The sequence below is a fragment of the Dromiciops gliroides genome, chromosome 6 (genome assembly GCF_019393635.1).
Source record: "Dromiciops gliroides isolate mDroGli1 chromosome 6, mDroGli1.pri, whole genome shotgun sequence".
NCBI lineage: Eukaryota > Metazoa > Chordata > Mammalia > Microbiotheria > Microbiotheriidae > Dromiciops > Dromiciops gliroides.
Window position 1 is genome coordinate 18,250,843 of NC_057866.1, and position 21,120 is coordinate 18,271,962.

General features: G+C 39.9%; 2 protein-coding genes and 1 pseudogene across 2 annotated transcripts; all 3 read left to right on the forward strand.

The window, feature by feature from the left end:
* The first annotated feature begins 1,280 nt into the window (after window positions 1-1,280).
* On the forward strand, window positions 1,281-2,210 carry LOC122732709 (olfactory receptor 5AK2-like). Its single transcript, XM_043973055.1, has one exon. It carries the CDS (start codon window positions 1,281-1,283, stop codon window positions 2,208-2,210), a length of 930 nt encoding a protein of 309 aa, XP_043828990.1.
* A 14-nt stretch (window positions 2,211-2,224) lies between these two features.
* LOC122731855 lies at window positions 2,225-2,764 on the forward strand (annotated as a pseudogene).
* A 5,943-nt stretch (window positions 2,765-8,707) lies between these two features.
* On the forward strand, window positions 8,708-9,637 carry LOC122732667 (putative olfactory receptor 5AK3). The gene has a single exon (XM_043972970.1). It carries the CDS (start codon window positions 8,708-8,710, stop codon window positions 9,635-9,637), a length of 930 nt encoding a protein of 309 aa, XP_043828905.1.
* The last annotated feature ends 11,483 nt before the right edge of the window (window positions 9,638-21,120 follow it).

The following is a 21,120-nucleotide window of genomic DNA, read 5'->3' on the forward strand; positions in this document are numbered from 1 at the left end:
ATTCTGATCTATGAGAGCAGTCACATACTAAGGAAATGATCCCTGATTAAAATAAATGCACCACTTCTTATGGAGACTACAGTGAAGGGGGAAGATCTAGTTGTAATGTGTAATTTCCAGTGTATTTGAAAAAAAAACCTAACTTCTGGGTAACCTCAACAGTTCTCCACTATATAGGCCTGTAGTTCTGGTGTAAAGTTCCTATGCTATTCCTCCTCAGAATCCTGAAATCCCTAAGAAATGTTGACTCAGGCCACTGTAATATTGAAAAAGGCAGAAATCCTGAACCTGATTGCCTAATAATAGACTGGAGCTCAGACTCAAGCATAGGAGGTTGTACAAGTTTTCTGAGATAAAAAGACAGAAATATATTTAAGGAAGTAAGGAAGCCTGGTGGTTAGAGTTCTGCAGTTCACATCTGGACTGTGAATATTTATTTAAAGAGGCTTATTAGTTTTTTTTTCTTTTAAATTTGGAAATAGTATGTTAACTAAAAATTAATTTTTAAAATAGCATTTGCATTTGATAGTGGGATTTAGAAATAGGAAAGGCCTTAAAGATCATTTAGTATGATTACTTCTCTTCATAGGAGTGACCCCATTCTAGCTGCAGGAGATGCTGGGAAGTGTAGTTTTCCCAGCCTGAAAGAATGGATGAAGGATTAGACAAGCTGGGATCTGTGTGAGGACTTGGAAATCAGACATGCTGGAGTCTGCTGAGAGGGGACACAGAGGAAAGAATAATGAAGAGTTGAACCGATCCCCAGAGAAGGACATGGCTTCCCTGGAGTGACTATAATAAAAGGCAGCTGGAACCTTTCCTTGTTTCCTGATCTACTTAGGAAATGATGTGCTTAGATAAAACTTCCTGTTTTTATACCTGTCTACCTCACAAAGCTGTTAGGACTTGGTGATTTTAACCACTCTCCATCTTCTCTTCCTTTCTCAAATAAGGTAGTATTTGTAAAGTCCTTGGAACAATCCCTGGAACATAGAAAGCACTAAATAAATGCTTATTCCCTTCCTACTTCCTTCTCCCTTCTCTTAATTACAAAAACAAACAAACAAAAAAACCCAAACCTCAATAGGTAGAGAATGGAGGATGGTAATCTTCATAATTGAAGTTGATATAAAAAAGAAATATCACTAAAAATAAAATTATTTAAACATTAATTAACATCGTAGGAAATGAAATGGTATTTTCATTCACAGCCATGGGTGCCTATTATCTTATCTTTGTCTTCCACTGTGTTTCTTTCATCTGTAGATCACATGCCAGTCATGACACAAGAAAATGGCACCACAGTGACAGAATTCATTCTGCTGGGATTTTTGGTTCAGCCAGAGGTGCAATATGCTCTCTTCCTTGGGTTTCTCATCGTCTATATAATATCTATAGTGGGCAATGCTGGCATGATCCTACTCATCAATATTGATTCCCGCCTTCACACTCCAATGTACTTTTTCCTCCAACATTTGTCCTTTGTTGACCTTTGTTATACCTCTGCTATCACTCCTAAGATGTTACTAAACTTCCTGGTTTCCCACAAATCTATCTCCTTCTCAGGATGTGTTATTCAATTGGAGGTTTATGGAATTTTTGCCAGCACTGAATGTTATCTTCTTGCCGCCATGGCCATAGATCGTTATGTGGCCATTTGTAAACCTCTGCGTTATCCAGTGGTCATGTCCAGAAGAGCCTGCATCCAGCTGGTTGCTGGATCCTACTTCATGGGTTCTGTGACTGCAACCATCCAAATTGCCTTTCTCTTTTCCCTCTCTTTCTGTAATTCTAACATAATCAATCACTTTTTCTGTGATGCTCCTCCACTCCTTGCCCTTTCCTGTTCCAGTATTGATATGAATGTCACAATGTTAATTATCATTTCATGCTTCAACTTGTCAAGCACTGTGATGACTGTATTCTTCTCCTACATATACATCCTGTCTGCCATTTTGAAAATGCACTCTGCCACAGGGAGACACAAGGCCTTCTCCACCTGTGCCTCCCACCTGACGGCTGTCACCATTTTATATGGTACTCTTTTTTACATGTATTTACATCCTTCTTCCAATGAGTCCCAAGAAAATGATAAGCTAGCCTCTGTATTTTATGGCATCATCATCCCCATGCTCAACCCCTTGATCTACAGTTTAAGAAACAAGGAGGTCAAAGAGGCCGTGAAAGTTCTGGGGAAGAGTTGCTCGTGAGTAAGACCTGAAGGGTCTGTATCCACCTGGTCTCTGTATCCTATTTCATGGGATCTATAACTATCATTGTACACGTTTCTTTGCTTTCTTTGCAATGCTTCTGTAATTCCAACAATTAATCACTTTTTTGGTGATGTTTACCCATCCTGGGCCTTTCCTGCTCCAAAATTGACATGGATGTCATGTTGTTAATGGTCAACCTAGGCTTCAACCTGTCAAGCACTTTGCTGGTTGCATTTTTCTCCTATGTGTACATCTTGGCTGCCATCTTGAAAATGCACTCTGCTTTAGGGAGACACAGAACCTTCTTGAATTGTGCATCCCACTTGATGACCATAACCATTACATATGGGACTTTATCTTACATGTATTTGAAATCTTCTTCCGGGGAGTCCAAGGAAAATAACAGGGTAGCCTCCATATTTTATGGCATCATCACACCCATGCTAAACCCCTTGCTCTATATCCTGAGAAACAAAGAGGTCAAAGATGCACTGAAACTCATGGGAAAGAGTTGCTTGTATTTCAGTGGATTGGTCCAGAGAAACATCTAGCTAAAGAATAACCTGCCTCCTTCCTTAATTAGAAACACAAGATCTTGGCTAAAAGGGATGTAACAAACCAGGGGCAAAATTCTTAACATAAGTATTAGAGTAGCAATAATGACGACAATAATGGTGGTGGTGGCTAGAAATAATATTCATCTGTCACTATAATGTTTTCACATGATGGGAGAGGGGGGAGGGTCAGGGCAATACAGGAAATACAGCATTATTTCTCACACCTCATAGTTAAAGGTGTTACCAGAAAAGTCATTGGTCAGCTCATCTTCACTGCACCTCTGCCTAAATTCAAGAACTCTTGGTTTTGTAAAATGGCGGCATCCGAAAGAGAGAGGTGTGAAAAAATAGCTGGGTTGTAAGTTTTACTGAGCTGTAAGTTAAATATGAGTCAGCAGTGGGATGTTGCATCCCTCCCAAAATATCCTACTGTGACCTCAGGCTACAATGAGAGGCACTTTCCAGGAATAAGGAACTGATAGTCTCACTGTGTTCTACCCACATCACATCTCATCAGGAGATTTGTGTTGAGTTGTGAGTGCCACAGTTTAAGGACATGCATAAGCTGGTCGATCTAAGGGAGGGCAACCAGGGTAGTGAAGAACTTTAAATCTCTGAATAAGAGGATCTGATAAAAGAACCGGACATTCTTCTCCAGGAGAAATGGAGACTTGGAGGACATGAGAGCTGCCTTCAAGTGTTTGAAAGACTTCCACGTGCAAGGGGGTAACCAGGAACAATGGGTAAAAGTTACAGAAGGCCAAATTAAGGCTCTATGTCAGAAGAAAAGTTACTCACAATTATCATTTGCCCCCAACAGAACATAACAAAGATCCCTTTAGTTTATGGGTTATGCTAGATGGCACCTGAGGTCCTCTCAAACTCTGAAATTTTGTGATTCTTTGATTCTGTGACCTTGGACCCTGGGCCAGAAGGTTCTCCTGGAGGAAGAGAAAGGTTATCACAACATGGTGAAAAATCAGAAGGCCTAGGCCACCAACCCCTGTGAACAAATAATTCAGGAGACCTTATCATATTTCATGCTTACCTGGGCTGTTACAAAGTGGGTCATCTGGAATTCTCCCATATTAATGAAGCAAACGTGTTACATAAAGTGGCATCGGGAGATGGGCCTCTGTTTTGAGTTCCTTCAAAGATCACTGACAGAACAGAGAGAACAATTTCTACAATAGGCCCACTGGAAAAATAAACAATTTTGAAAGACTTAAGAATGCTGATCAACTTGATGGCTAATCACAATTCCAGAGGACCAATAATGAAGCATTTCCACTTCCTGACAGAATAGTGGCTGATAGATGAGTTGCAGAATGAGACATGGAGAATTTGAATGCAGCCAATGCAAGAATTTGTTTTGTTTGACCAGGAACCTTTGCAAGAAGGAGTTTTTAAAATTTTCTATGTTTTCCTATGAGAGGGGGAAAAGAGAGAGAGGAGAGAGAGAGCTAGAGTAAAATCTTGTTCCCCTGAAAATCAGTTCTAAAAATTCTAATTCTAAAAACCTATTTTCATTCATTAAAAATAAAGTTTAATTTAAATGATGATCACTGATAGAAGCTTGTCAATCACGTCCACCAGTTTTAGGACCTGAGGATGTATTTTGTGGGTTCAAATCCTCTGTCCTTTATTATACTATGAGCTCCTTTGAAGGAGTTGGTTGTTTTAACCTTAATTTTCTCTCTAGAATCTAGCACAGTACCTAGCCCAGTGTTTGTGTGTTTAAGAGTTTTTGTTAAGAGGACTTCATTGCTGTTCAGAAAACCAACATTTTTATATTTCAAGCCATGGTCCAGGCTTATTAGATGTTGGCTTAGTTCTAATTTAATGTAATTTAGCCCATATTGGAATGCTTGATTTCTCTATTATACATGAACACAGCTATAGTATTTGGCTTGACTCTAGGGACTTGATCACTGTCTATGCTGCAATTACAAAAAATTCCATCTATATTCTATTCTCCATACTATCTCATTTTGTTGAGCTTATTAGCCCCTATTAATTCAATGATCATCTCAATTATCACCTTTAATGCAGCGATCCCACTACTGGGTTTATTTCCAAAGATGATTAAAGCAAAAGGAAAAGAACGCATATGTTCTAAAATATTTATAGCACCTCTTTTTGGTAGTAAAGAACTGGACTTTGTAGGGATTCAGGAATAATATTGTGCTATAAGAAATGATGAGCTCAGTTATCTTAGAAAAACATAAAATACCTCAGAAATGTAATTTATAGTCCTTAATACAAAATTCCTAAGTAATTGGAAAACAGCAATACTCCTGGGAAGTCAGAAGGAGAGTAGTTAATGATCACTTTTTCTCATGATCTTTTCTCAAAGCCCAGGAGAATAGGTCCCTATGCTTTGTGGCTGGAATATCTGAGGCACTTGAAGAGACGTCACTTTAGGACTCCAGTCATCCTAGACCTGATGGGAGCAGGAGAGCTTAGAGTGAGATTACTTCCCCGGAAACCAATCCCCAATGAAGTGTGTGTTCTTGGGAAAGTTTCTTAGGGAAGAAACAGAGCCTGTTTGATCAGGCCCCGAGAGACTGAGGGCCTGCTTCTGAGGCTGGACAAGATCCTCTCAGCCCCAGCAAAGCCACAATGCAAAGGGAGTGGGTGGTGGACTGAGTAGGTAGGACTTCTGACATTCCAGAGTTCCTGCCTAGGAGAGATCACCCTCAGGGATTTAGAACCTCAGCAACCTTAGAGATCATCTAGCCCAACCCCTCATTTCTGGGGAGGAAAGATCTAGGGTTCCTATAGCACTTATGGTCTGTAAAGTATTTAACATATATTACCTCATTTGATCCTCATAACAACCCTGGGAGGTAGGTGTCCTCATTCTCCCCATTTTACAGAAACTGAAGCTGAGGGAATTTAAATGACTTGGACAGGTTTACAGTTAGTTTGAGGTAGGATTTGATCTCAGGTCTTCCTGACACCAAATCCAATATTCAACCCACTCTACCACCTTGATTCTGACAGGGGTTTATCAATCCAGTTCATGTTACTAAGTATTTATGGAGTCATATGAGAGGGCTGTCCTTGGTAACCCTCAAGGTTCCTTCCTGCTCTTAATTGACTCTCCTGTGTACTAGTAGATACAAGGACTGGTGCTCAGGGCTTGACATACAAAGACAGAGAGCACACTATCCTGGTGCTTAACATATTTGTCTTCTACTCTAATGGGGAGGGGGCAGGCTATGCATTTACAGAGAATAATATGTAGAAGTAATGAGCGATGGGAAGCAAAGGAAACATAGAGAGGGATGAATGGAGGAAAGGGGAGAGAGTGTAAAAGAGTAAAAGAGGGGAGAGAGACAGAGAGACAGAGAGAGACAGAGAAAGAGAGAGAGACAGAGAGAGAGAGAGAGAGAGAGAGACAGAGAGAGAGAGAGAGAGAGAGAGAGAGAGAGAGAGAGAGAGAGAGGAGTAAAAATTGAAGAAAAAAATGCTTTCAACTGTGTATTTCAGAAAAAAGATTCTTAGAAGGTGTGGGGTGCCTCATATAAACCTCAAAGGAACAATAAAGATTCTGAAAGATAAGGAGGCAGGGCACTGGGGAGATCTTGTTTATATGCATGGAGGCTAGAGAAGGCAGGCTTACTTTGGAAGACAGCCAGCAGTCTAGATTTACTGGAATGTGGTTTATGAAAGATAATAATGAGAAATTAGTCTTTGAAGGAAGCTAGATCCAGGTCCTTAAATACCAGATGAAAGAGTTTGAATGTAATATATATATATATATATATGTATATATATATATATATATGTGTGTGTGTGTGTGTGTGTGTGTGTGTATGCGTGTGTGTGTGTGAGGCAGGTTATTTTTGAAACTTTGTGAAGGATCGTTGAATAAGAAGACAATGGAAAGAAAGAGAAACTTTAGGAAGCAATGTGATAGAATAGACCCAGGGTGATGAGGACCTGAACTCTTCTCAGGGTGGCTTTGTGACTAAAAAGGACAAGATGGAGGCAAGAGTTCTTTTATAGGAAGAATTTAGGATCCAGCGGTTTATAGGATGTGACCAATGAGGGAATGGGAAGAGTAAAATATTACTGAGGTCTTGAGCCTGGGCAATGAAGAACATTGAAATGCCACCAAAAACAAAGAGGTAAGTTGGGAGGAAGGACAGGTTTGGTGGGGGTAGAACTAATATGGATTCAAAATTTATATTTGATAAGTCACTAAATCTTTCACCTGGAGGAATAAAAAGAATTAAGGTGTGGGACAGCAAAGATTAGCTGTAGCAGGTGACAGTGGGACATCAGTTAAGAAACACCAACCCAATGATTTCTATGGGCAAACACTGTCGAAATGTCACTTAGGTACATGTGTATGTACATGACTTAAGTAATGGGGACAGAGAGGTATGTGCAGACACTAGGAAGAAAAGGAGCATGTGGAAGATGAGGGCATAGTGTGGGGATGAGTATAGAGAGGGAGAGAGATGGCTCCACATGCCTGCAATCTCTGTTACTAAGGCAGGCTGAGGATGAGGGATTGCTTGAGTTCAGGAGTTCTGAGCCAAAGAGGGGCTAGAGCCAGTTGAGTGTCCCCAGTAGGGCTGGCACCACTAGAAGGAGCCATGAGGAGCAGTGAGTCACCAGGTGGCAGGAGGATGTGTGGACCAGCCCAAGTCAGAAATGGAATTATCAGTGACATTGGGAGATGAATGGCCACTGTACCTTCAGACTAAGAAAGAAAGGGAAATCCTGTTCTCAAAAGAAAAGAAAAAAAGAAAAGAAATGCACCAGGCACTGGACTGGATGTAAGGACTCCTGGCCTCTAGTTCTAATTCTGTGACTAGCTCATGGTTGGGGGATAGTTTCGTATGACCTTAGACAAATCATGGAAGCTCCCTGTGGCCTCTGTTTTCTGAGATTTGGCGAGATGATCTCCAATACACCTTTCAGTTCTTTAATTCTGAAGTTCCTCACAGGTCTCACATCACTCTGGACTCTAGGGTCCAGGGTCCCTTCACTCAACTCTAACATTTCCTGTTGTGAACACCCTTCTATCCCTGACCTATGCACTAATTTTCCAGCTCCAGCAACCTGTGATTCCCTGGATCTAAATACCTTCCATAAGCATCTTTTCCAATTTAGGCAAAGAAAAAATGTTGCCAGAATACCTCCAGGCTGACCAGCACTACCACTACTACTTCTGAGAACTCTGTGAAATTAAAAAAAATATTAGAGTAGGAGGAGACAGCAAGGTAGTTTAGTCAATAGAGAACTTGTTGTCGATAGAACCTGGAGTCAGGTAGTCTTTAGTTCATATCCTGTCTCATATATGTGTGGTGAGACCTTGGGGAAATCATTTAATTTCTTCCTGCCTAATTTTTTCTTCTGTGAAATGGAGATAAAAGTAACACCAATGTCCCAGGGCAATTATGAGGATTCAATAAAAAAATATGAAGAACCTTTCCAACTTTAGGGTCTTAGATAAATGTTATCAATCAGAGCAGCACTAGGGAAAGTAGATATTTATTCCTCTACCATCATTCCTGAAAACAAACATACCTGGACTCCTTGTGATACTGTCTGTAAGAACCAGGTTAAAAGTCACAAGGAAACCCAGGCTTATAAAACTACCTCACTTGTGGTAACCTTAGAAAACCAAACTCAGAGTGTGGGAGAAGATGTAAGAGCATGCTCAGACAGTTGATTTTTTGGTTGGCTTTGCTGAACTCTTTTCTTCTCTTTCTTTTTTAGTCTTTGTTACAAAGGATGCCTCCTTGGGTTGGGTACTATGGAGGGATAAATTCAGAAATAAAAATGATGTGAAAACGAAATATTTTAATAAAATAAGACCCAACATTAAACTAAATTCTATTTCATTCCTAATTGGAGGTCATTGAAATCTTGTGGTCCTTTTCTCTGTATTCTTCATTTGCAGATACTATGAAAACCATGAATCAAGGAAATGACACCAGAGTGACTGAGTTCATTCTACTGGGATTTGCAGTTCAACAAGAACTGCAGTACATCCTCTTTCTCATATTTCTGGTCATCTACATTATATCTCTAGTGGGAAATGCTGGTATGATTCTGCTCATCAAGTTTGATGCCCACCTTCACACTCCCATGTATTTTTTCCTCCAAAACTTGGCTTTTGTTGACCTCTGCTATACCTCTGCTATCACTCCTAAGATGTTACTAAACTTCCTGGTCTCAGATAAATCTATCTCATTCTCGGGGTGTCTGATACAATTATATGTTTATGGCATATTTGCCACAATTGAATTATACCTTCTGGCTGCCATGGCTGTAGATCGCTATGTGGCCATCTGCAACCCACTCCGATATCCAATAATCATGTCCCAGAGGGTCTGCATCCAGCTGGTCACTGGTTCCTATGTTATGGGTTCTCTGAATGCCACCACACAAATAAGCTTTCTCTTTTCACTGTCCTTCTGCAGTTCCAACAAAATCAATCACTTCTTTTGTGATTTGCCCCCAATCCTTGCCCTTTCTTGTTCCAGTATTGATATCAATGTGATGTTAATCATTATTTTTGTGGGCTTTAACCTGTCAAGCACACTGCTGGTTGTATTCTTCTCCTACGTTTATATCTTGGCTGCCATCTTGAGGATGCCTTCTACTGCAGGGAGGCACAAAGCCTTCTCTACTTGTGCCTCCCACATGACTGCTGTCACCATTTTTTATGGGACACTCTCTTACATGTATTTACAGCCTTCTTCCAGTGAGTCACAAGAGAATGATAAAGTGGCCTCTGTGTTTTATGGTATCATAATACCCATGCTGAATCCCTTGATCTACAGTCTGAGAAACAAGGAGGTAAAAGAAGCCATGAAAATTCTCATAAGAAGTTGGTCATAAATCAAACCTTGGATTTCAGTGGAGTAGTTCAGGGAAGCATCCAAAGAACATCTCATTTCTTTTCTTTAACAATTAATTGGGGGAGCTAAGTGGCACAATGTATAGAACACTGGCCCTGGAGTCAGGAGGACCTGAATTCAAATCCGACCTCAGACACTTAACACTTACTAGCTGTGTGACCCTGGGCAAGTCATTTAACCCCGATTGCCTCACCAAAAAAAAAAAACAAAACCCAAATCAAACCAAAACAATTAACTATTAGATCAGTTCAAAGGGTATTTCATCTTATTGCTTCAATAGATAAACAAGATCTCAACTATGGGGGTATGACAAACTAGAATTGAAATTTAGAAACACATCCACTCTTTGGGTATATTTAGAAATATTCTGAACCAACCATGGTTATCTCCACTGCCCTTTGAGTCACCCAGCCCTCTGATTCATCAGACATTTTGGTGTTTTAAGATTTGTGACCACTCATTATTCTTACAAGAATGTTTGAATTAAGAAGAAAGTCTTTTCAGTAAGGTGCAACTTGTGATCATTAAAAGCACTGGGCAGTTTCCTAAATGCAATACAGACCATATTATTCCTGCCATTCAATTTTGGGCTCATTTCACTGTTCATGTATCATGCTTATACTAGTAATTTGTGTTGATTGGCTAATTAATGGACTTCTAATATAACTATATGTCATTATCTGAACTATAAATATTAATATCATCCACTTAGTTGTTCATGAATGAATTGCCTAGGTGGTCTCTTTTGAGTAACCAATCAATTTCAGCAAGTAGGTTTGATGAAGTCAACACACCATTATATTTAAACAAGAGTATCCAAAAGACCTTGAACCCAGGTAATCCTTTTTTTCATTTAGCCAGCATACAAAATATCCTCAATGACAATGGTGAACATCTTTGGAAAACATTTTTCTCTTTATTTTATTTCTAAATCGATTGTAATAACTAAAGGAAGATTGAACAAAGTTATTTCTCTGGTTGCATTTTTCTAAGAATCTTGCATAATCTTTCCTTTTTTATGGAAGACAAGTTGGTAGCACATACTTCCCCATGAGTATCTTACAGATATGAGTAACTATGTACATGGATAATTCCTTAATGATGCCCTCTTTATTGACTTTTGGGGTAATAATATCTGTCATTTATTACAGTCATTCAATATCTTCCTTTTTTGGAGATATCTCGAAAACTGATCCCTGAATACCTTAAAAATTTGGTTTCTATCATCTTGGAATTCTTCAAGTCCAGCTGTTCTTCTCAACTTCATCCCCTTAGTGTCATTTCCCCTTGTATAAATAACACAACATGTATTAAGGTGTTAGCATTCACAGGTCATAATCAAAGGTGATCGCTTTGGAATGTTGGCGGATCTACTCTTACCACTTACTCAGTGCTTACATGCCCTGCCTCCAACACGGGGAGCCTTCACTATTTCCAGGGTACACAGCATTATTTGGTAACCAAACCTCCAGTTTAAGTGCCCATCAAGTGTGTTGTCTCACATACCAAGCGGGTATGATTCACAAAATCATCAGTAAAAGACATTTAATCAAAAGAGATTACAAAGAAAAATCAAGGATACTGAAGGAGCCCCCCACCCACCCAAGTGTTCCTTAGCAGGAAACACAAATTCACTTACAATAAGATTTTAACAAAGGAGCTTTGTCGAAATTACTATTCCTCTTCTCTTGGCAAGGGAGTTTTATGATCTTCCTCTTCTGTTGGGAGATAAGAATTTCCTCAAGCTACCTTTTTTTTTTTTCTGGGCAATGAGGGTTAAGTGACTTGCCCAGGGTCACACAGCTATTAAGTGTCAAGGGTCTGAGGCTGGATTTGAACTCAGGTCCTCCTGAATCCAGGGCCAGTGGTGCTTTATCCATTATGCCACCTAGCTGCCCCCTTCAAGCTACCTTATTAACATGCACTACACTATTTGTAGACAATTGATCTCTTTTTAAACTGAGGGCTGGGCTTCAAATCCATGTTTGGTTGGAAATTGCTGTCTGTAACATTTAGGTGGATGATTCTCTCAAACTTACTTTTGCTGTGACTCTCACAGCTCTACTTCTGACTCTAGATGGTAACCATGTCTCAGTTTGCTTTTGACTTTTGCCCATGGTCAAAAGAGGCCTCTCTCAGAGGCCTTTTCTCTTAGTGAGCTCCTCCCAGAACCTCCATTTTGAGGATTGGCCCATGCTAGCCACCCATTATTCCTTTCCCAACTCTGCTTCTGACTCTTCAGACTTTTTCTCCGTATATCCCCTTGCCCCTGATTTTATAGCTATCTTAAACTTAAACTTGTTAAAAATTTGTGTTTGTATTTCCGGTGCTTAGCGCAGTGCCTGGTACATAGTAAGTGCTTAATTAGTGTTTGTTAATTGAAGTGTCTCAATTATCTTATGAATAAAATGAGTGCATTGGATCTGATGACCTTTAAAGTCTCTTCCAACTCTAAATCTATGACATTATGAAGTGCTGTGGCCTGAAGAACTGCATCAACCAAACATAAAATTCAGAAAAAAAAGGGCTTTGCTCCAATTAAGATACTACTTAGTAGAGGTGGCTGAGGGGTTCAGGTAAGCTAACGGTAGCCCATGAGTGATCTATGTTCTGACTGATTACTCTATGAGGATGCTAGCTTGGAACAGTTTAGAGCAGTGTAACATAATGTGTAAAAGTCTGTATATACTTCTCTCTTTGGGAAGAAGAGTAATAGAGGCCATGACCCTTACAGGGTTCTATGATTTGTTACCAGAGACCCACCAGAAGGAATAGCGAAGGGCTCAGAATATTGAGTTAGGAATAAACCATTACCTGACTTTGTAACTCAGAGACATCACTGTCCATCCCCTTGAGGATCTCTGTTCCCAAGGCCTTAGGAAACTTGCAAAACAGCTGGATGCAAAAGACACACATAGTCCAGGGGAACAGACCCAAAGGGAAAGCCGCCTAGTTGGGCAGACTCATCAGAGCTGCACAGAGCACACAGAGTGGGCTCACCTGCTGCTACCAAGACAATCCAGATATAAAACCACCATCCCAGGCTGAGTTTGGGAACAGCAGCCCAGAGAACCTGGATGTCCTTGAGTTTAGTCCATTGTCTACAGGGGGTCCCAGTGGGAAAGAGGATGGAATCCCTTGTTTGTAGTTGTGCCTCTACTTCCTGGGAACCCTGATTAGGACAAATAGAGTGCAAAACACCTGGCTCTGTGTGTGTGTGTGTGTGTGTGTGTGTGTGTGTGTGTTGTATTTATAATTTTCTGTAAAACTCCCAGTATCACATCTTAGTATATGACCTTAGCACATGCTTACACTTCTTGGAAAAGGGGGCTACTTTCATTTCCTTGAACTGTTAAATCCTAAAGGAAAAGGTGGACAGTTATGAGAGTTCTAACTGTGCAAAAAGCCAAGCGAGTCTTCATGCATGCTCATCCAAGGGGGCTTCTTCATGATTGTAAAACCAGATTACAATCATAGATACTAAGCAACTGTGTTGTGAGAACAATTCTGAAGACAAGGGACCCTAGAGAGACAACAGAAAAAATATAATTATATCAGATATATTAAAAATAAATTATTTTTTGAAAAACCTTATTAATTGAAGGTTCAAGAAAAGCTTAATGTGGAAATTGGAGTTTTAGTCAAGCTTTGAAGAAATTGTGATCTAAAGTTCCTTTCAGTTCTGACGTTCTATGTTCTAAGTTCCCTCCTAGTCTGACATTTCTATGTTCCGTGTTCTAAACTCCTTTCCATCTCTAACATTCAATGTTTTTAAGGTCTCCTCTAGCCCTAGATGTTTTATATTCTAAGGTCCCTCCCATCTTTGATATTCTATGTTCTAAGGTCTTTTCCATCTCTAATGTTCAATCTAGGATTTTTGAAGATAAACTGTTGATTGGGCCACTTCTCTTCATAGCAACACCAACCCCATTGTGCAGGTTACAGAACCAATAATTGATAATGCCTTTAGGGAAAGAACAGAAGTTGGGGTGGGTAGAAAGTACATTAATATTTATAAGACAGGAATAGAAATCAGCATGATGAATGATGCTATTAGACTGATGGAAGACAGAGTTTCCAAATGGGGGATTACTCAGGGTTTGGAGGCAATCCTGGGATAGGGCAGACTAACCTCTATCACTGGCTATCTCTAGGTCTCACAGGACCTTGTTATGAACAAATCTGCTCCTCATCAGTCCTCCCCTTCTGCCTTTGACCACAGAGTTAAAAAGATTGAAAAATTCTAATAAATTAGTTATCATAACATCAGACATTTGCACTGCTTGTTCTAGTAAAGGAGCTCTGTCTGTTCAAAGGTTGATTGCTTTGGGCTCTCTGCCTCAGCTCTCTGTGTGTTCCCTCAGATCCTTCCTGCCCACCTCACAAAGGACCACAGGCATCTGCCTCCTCTAGCATCCCTTGTGTTTCCTCTTCTATTGTTGTTCTTGTGGTCCAATAAGAAGAGCCTGACTGTCTTCTTGGTGGGGCTTTGCTTTTTGGGATCTCTGAGTTCTCTGAATAAGAATCTCTGAATTTGGAATCTCTGAATAGGAGGTGCCAGGTACTTCCTGTAGTACTTGAAAAGGGTCTTAGATCTGAGGTTAACTGCATGACTCTGCATTAGCTTTTTTCTACCTCAGTTTCCTCAGATGGAAAAAGGGTATATTTATAGTATTTACTGACCTCATACAGCCATTAGAAGTAAAATGCTTCATAAACTTTGAAGTGCTTACAGAAATGGTGGCTGTTCTTGGCTCAACAAGTAAGGAAAGTCTTTGCCAAGGCTCAAATTTCTGATATGAGTGATTCATAGATGGGCCCCTAGGGGTAGATCCCAAAATGGAAGGTTCTCAAGTCAGAGGACCTGGGATAAAATTCTTCACTTTACTCTTGCTAGTCTAAATGCTTAGAATCCCTTGTCTTTGTGCCATGGTGGAAAGAGCAATGACTCCAGAGTCAGAGGACTTGAGGTCAAATCTCCTTTTGGACTCTGTGACTTTGCCCTCAGTTAAAAACGTTAAACATTCCTGAATCTGCACAAGGAGGGGGTTGGAGGAGGTAGCTTCTGGGCTCCTTCCCAGCTCCCTGTCTGCAAGAAATAAACAAGGGAGGGCAGCATGTACATCTTATTCATTGTGGCATCTCCCACCTGTAGAATTTAGAGGTGTGCCTTCTTTTTTAAGGAGCAGCTGCCTCAATCTCCACTTGGAGAAAATGTAAGGAATTTAAAGACTTTTCCCCTTAAAGTCAGAGGGTTAGTGTTCAGGGGTCTTATGGGCAACATGGATCCCACTTTCCTGAGCTTGGTTAACTTTTACCACAAGGGGTATGTATGCATGAATATATGCATATATATACATAAAATATACATTCACATGTAATATATCACACGTTATATATAATAATATACAATATATGTGAAATGTATATAAATACATATATAATATACATGTATACATTTTATTTCTAGAGAGAAAAAGATAAACAGAGACAGAAACCCTCTAGCATATAGAAGCAGAGATCATTACACCACTGCCATTACATTTGGGACTTATGTGCTGGAAGAAAGAGAAGCAGCATTTATATATGCCCTACTACATACCAAGAACTGTGATAAGACACTCTTTAATTGTACATGGGCTGGGGCAGCTAGGTGGTGCAGTGGATAAAGCACTGGCCCTGGATTCAGGAATTCCTGAGTTCAAATCCGGCCTCAGACACTTGACACTTACTAGCTGTGTGACCCTGGGCAAGTCACTTAACCCCCATTGCCCCACAAAAAAAATTAATTATAAAAAAAATTGTACATGGGAAGGCAAGGATGGATAGTATATCTTGTGAAAATCTACTAGGTCAGCTTGTAAGCCTTCAAAGACAGAAAACAAATCATAGAATTTTTCAGGAGCTATGGGTATGAAGGATAACCATTTCCTTGTAACCCACTCAGAAGAGAAGCCAAAGTCCTGTGACTAAGAAGTGTTCATTATTTGAGTCCAGCTGCAAGGTTAGCGACAGTAGACCAGACTCCCTGCTGTCCACCTGCATCCCTCAAGGATAACAGATTTCCTTGAGACAAACATAGAACAGTAATTAGCAGGATAATTGAACTTCTAAACCGTTCATAGACAAAGAGACAAAGAAATATGGTATGAGCAATCATACAAACTGGAGCAGTAATACAAAATAGTATCAATTATGGAATAGAATTGATTATAAAATAACACAGAATCAGTTTAGTTTCTTCAAATAGAAGGTGCAAAGAAGCAAGTTTAGGTTCAATATAGAGAAATACCATCTAAAAATTAGAACAGAATGGGCTGTCATGATAGTGAATTGGTTCCCCTTCCTGAAAATCTTTACATAGAGGTTGGATGAATGCCTGTCAATGATGTCATAGAGGGGATTCTTGCTCACATCTAAGTTCAGCTCTTCTGACTCAAAGATTCTGAGACTCTGTGATCCTCTCATCAGATGTGGTCACTGATCTTTCTGGCTTGAAATCCTAGGCTTCCTTCAAATTAATTCATTTCATAAGCATATAATAATTCATTCAATTTAAACATTACTTAGGTACCTATTGTCTGGGAGGCTGGGGAAAGACAAAACTTCAATAAAGTATAAGGGCCCATACTGTTAGAATTATGCTCAAAGTACTTGGATTTAATGAAATGAAAGGTAGCAGTCTGAAGAACTCTTTTGCCAAATGTCTGAATAAATACCCTAATGTTTAAATGAGTTTTCCTAGTTAAAATGGAGCCCTCTGTAATCAGTGATTAAAAAGGACACATGATTCTATTCACATCACAAAGAGGCTAAGAAAGGAATCTATTCTCCACATTAATAAATCAGAAATAGGGATGAGAAGGCAGGAGGAAAGGAGGAACCAGCATGCCCCTATACAACTAGGAAGTGAAACATCATTATGAAAATAATGAGACCTGAGATCTATGGCAGCTGATATCTATATTACATGTATATTACACACACATCACACACATGTATATATGTAAATATGCATGTTATATACACATATACATATGCATATATACATATACTCATATACATATATATCTATATCTATCTATCTATCTATCTATTGGGGGGAGGTGCAGAGCAATGAGGATTAAGTGACTTGCCCAGGGTCACACAGCTAGTAAATGTCAAGTGTCTGAAGCCGGATTTGAACTCAGGTCTTCCTGAATCCAGAGCCAGTGCTTTATCCACTGTGCCATCTAGCTGACACCACAGCTGATATATTTTAAATTTGACTTTCCCCTCAAAGGAAAGAAAGGCAGCATGATGAGAAAAATAGTCAGCCTCAGCATCAGTAAGACCCGGGTTCAAGTCCCATCTCTGATGTAATAATGAGAGGCAGGACACTGAATTTTTCAGTGTCCCCAAGCAAGTCTCTATGGCTTAATTAATGAAGGAAGGAGAGAGAAAAAGAGAGTGCATGGAGGGAGGAAGGGAAAGAGGAAAAGAAAGAGACAGAAAGAACAAAAAAAAGAAAGAAAGAAGAGCCCACCCTCATAAAACATTCAGTGTTTTAGCCACTGTAAAAATGTCTTCATTTCCTGCAAAGCAGGGGTTCCCACCAGAAAGGAAGGGTGCCCACAGTGACTAAACTGGCTAAGGTCACAGATAGCAGGAAAAGAAAAGGTGCTGTTGTCACCGTCTGTGACTTGTTTAATATTTCATCAAAACTCTGTATGGTTTCTTTCTGTGTCTGAAATCCTCTGCTCCAGCTTATTCTAGGCCCTTGGGCATTTAGGTCATTTCACAGCTGCTCCTGTTCTGTGAAATATTAACTCCCTGGCTTCCCTTGGTCAAGAACTCCCATCATGAGGCTCTGGCCCTAGTGTGGGATAAAGATCAGCTGAGGCAAATGTGACATTTCTTTGGCACTCAAGACTTGGAGCAGCAGCAGCAGCAGCAGCAGGTCCTGCAGGCTTGAGGGCAGCCTTGGAATCAGGGAGACTCACAGACTCTCACCCTTGGAATGCCTTGAGCAGCCATCTAACCCAGCCCTAATCAGAACCAGAATCCCTTCCACCCAGCCAGTGGTCATCCAAAGAGCCTCTTCTTGAAGACCTCAACTGAGGAGAACCTTCTGCCCCCCAAAGCCAGCCAGGCTACTTTGAATGCCTCTCATTTCAGGGAAAACCTGGAGTTGGGTCTTGCCTCTGATGCACACTCTATCTCTGTGACCTTGGGGAAGTCATTTCATGTCTCAGTCCTCCTAGACAACTCTAAGTCTGTGAGTTCTGGTTAAGTTGCTGGTCTGCATCAGTGGAGGGAATGTCCATGTGGGACTACCCTTAAAAGCATAAAATTGCACCAAAAGAAAAAAAGTTGTTGTTGTTGTTGTTTGAAGGAGCAGGACTTAGAGACTTCAACTTCAGAATCTTGAGGCTCAGGTCCTGGAAAATGTCAGTGGTTTTCATCTTTATGGTGCTTAAACAGTTGACAAAGTATTTTCCCACAAAAACCTTTTGACATAAGGTATGACAGAAGGTACATAAGATTCTCCCTATTTCACAGATAAGAAAACTGATGTTCGGTGTTAGCTTAGCAAACCCCTTCATAGAGATAAACCTAGACCTTTACCAGGCAGGATTAGTACAGAATCTGAATCATGGGATCATGGATCCAGAGCTGGGAAGCACCTAAGAGATGACTGAGTCTAAACAATTTTGATGAAATGGCAAAGGAGTGAACTTCACCTCTCTGTGACTCATTACCTGGAGCAGTTTATTACTTAAATATTATGTTAAACCTCAATAATTTCTTGAGGATGCTTCAAGCCTTCTTCACCCCCCAAGACTGTCTGATATATTTGTCTTCTAACTATCAAAATAAGCAAAGCTGACCTTCATAGACTTTCTCACAGAAGATATTCTGCGTCCCAACTTTGACTTTTCATTGGCTGTGCCCCATGCCTGGAGTGTTCTCCCTCCTTATCCCTCCATTCTGGCTTCCTTCAAGATTCACCTTCAATCTTACCTTCTGCAGGAGGTTGTTCCCAGTTGTTTCCTTTTCTATTAGTACTGTCCCTCTGTGATCATCTCCCATTTAGCCTACATCTCATGTATGTACATGGCTTTTTGTGTGATGTCTCCCCATTCAAATGAAAGCAATCCAGAGACCATGTTTTTGTTTTTCTTGGTATTCCTAATGCTCAGAACAATACCTGGCATGTAGTAGGTGCTTAATAAATGCTCATTGAATGCTCTTATAATATGTAGCTTGCTTCAGTATTTTAAAAGTTCCATGATTTGACCAATGTGCATTCCTCTTCCAATTCTGAAGATTGCTTATACAAAAGCTGTCTGAAACTTTTGGGGCTTTATGGCAAGAGGAGGCTATCCCTCAGGAGTTCAAGGATGCCTCCATCTTTCATCTTTATAAGGGTAAAGGAAGTAGATTGTGCTATGACAATCACAGGGGCTTCTCTCTCTTAGTCATTGCTGGTAAGATTCTTGCCACAGTCCTCCTTAACAGGCTGATAATTCATCTAGAAGATGGGCATATACCTGTGAGCCAGTGTGACTTCAGAAAGGACCCAAGCTGTGGTAGAACATTCTGAACTCTTATCAGCCGATCAGACACACGGTAACTTGACTCTACATAGTGATGTCATTTTGGTTTTCTTTCAGGACAAAGGAGAACAGCCAACCAATGAAGATTGAAACCTGAGCTTTCTTACTCTGTCTTTCAAGAAAGTATTCAGAAAAGAGAGGAGTGATCTCTCTGAGTTAGCTACGAATGTTTGGTTTCTTCCATTTCTTATTTCTGAATCATATCTTCAAATGAGGTAGATGTGCTGTAGTGGATAGACAGAAAGCACCAGAGCTTGGAAGAACTGGATTCAAGATTCATCTTGCATAGGACCTAGCTCTGCAGTCCTGGGCAAATAACATAGCCTCTCAGTGTTGTAGGCAATTCTCTAGGACTTTAAATCACAGCTTACACAGGTAGCTGTTTTCCTCACCCCCACTTGTTATGTATATAAATGGGATTACTGGTCAAATCTCTATCCTCTCTTTTCAAATGCATTATTTAACAATGTTGTGTTTACATTTGTATTGAATCAACTGAGTATGCAGGTTTTAATTGATGTAGTAAGAAGGGATTTAACAAAGTCATCAAAGATTTGGTCTCTATTTTCTGTAGAAGGTGGTGGTATGAAGGCAACGATTTTCATTGTCACATTCACCTTGCCTATGCTCATCTTGAGGACCACAAAGCAGGATAACTAATGTTCCCATGAAATGGTAGTTGTCCTGGGCAAGGAGTGCCCAATGAAATCAATCACACTAAATCTCCCCCCCCCCCCGCAGGGCAATGAGTGTTAAGTGACTTGCCCAGGGTCACACAGCTAGGAAGTGTCAAGTGACTGAAATCGGATTTGAACTCAGGTCCTCCAGCATCCAGGACCAGTGTTTTATCCACTGCACCACCTAGCTGCCCCCCACATTAACTCTTTATTCACCTTGCCAAGACTATAGAAGATATCCTTTTGTTTAAATTCAGTATTTTATGAGTATTAGCTTCATTCATTCATTCATATAGTTACTTAGTTTTTGAGATATGCTTCTTTCATTTGAAAAATCCAATTACATGAACATGTAAATTCAAAATTTAAACTTAAGTATTATTTCTTCATAACAACGCTGTGAGATAGATATCCATATAGTAAGAGGTGACTTAAGTAATTTTTGTTTTCTTGTTGCAGTAATGAAGATTATCATCCTAAAGCAGGATATTGTGGTGGCTGTGATATCTGGCCAATGAGCAGAGTTTGGGCAATTGTCTGAACTCTAGTTTCCTCTCCAAAGAACTGATCGATGTATTATGTACTTGTGGGGGAACTCTGTGTCATCACTTTGATTTGGGTGATTTTTACCCTGAATCATGGGAGTAAGGACTGATTTCAAACACTGAGTGAAAAGTGAAGCACTGAAATTGGAGGTTTAACTATGTTTATTTCAAAATCTCTTTACATCCATTATCAGAATTGAAATGCAATGACCATAAGAAGGTCCAGTTTATATATTTTTTGTTTTACCTTACTCAGATAATACCAACTAGCTATTATCCTCAAGCACAGAAAAAGCTGAACTAAAGCCATAATTATTGACATTTTAGATTCAGTAACAAGTAGATGTCAGTATCTGAATGAATCACAAGTGAGAAATTGGATTTTCTGATTGTTTCCCTCCTGTTAGCTAGGACAGTATTACACACATTAGGGGCTGAATAATACGTTCGCCAATAAGACTAATAGTGTTCAGCATCTGTCATCACTGATGCATTAGGAACTAGCTGTCAGGTTAAGTAAATTGAAGAATTTTAAGAGCATATGTCAATCCCTAGGAAAATAAATATTTTTTTCACTCACTCAGTCATCTTCACAATGTGTAATAAGTCACAGGCTAGAAATGAATGAAGCAGCAAGTTCTC

Excerpts from the sequence above, each read along its gene's own strand:
- LOC122732709 (XM_043973055.1), top strand. The coding sequence starts at position 1,281 with ATGACACAAGAAAATGGCACCACAGTGACAGAATTCATTCTGCTGGGA.
- LOC122732667 (XM_043972970.1), top strand. The coding sequence starts at position 8,708 with ATGAATCAAGGAAATGACACCAGAGTGACTGAGTTCATTCTACTGGGA.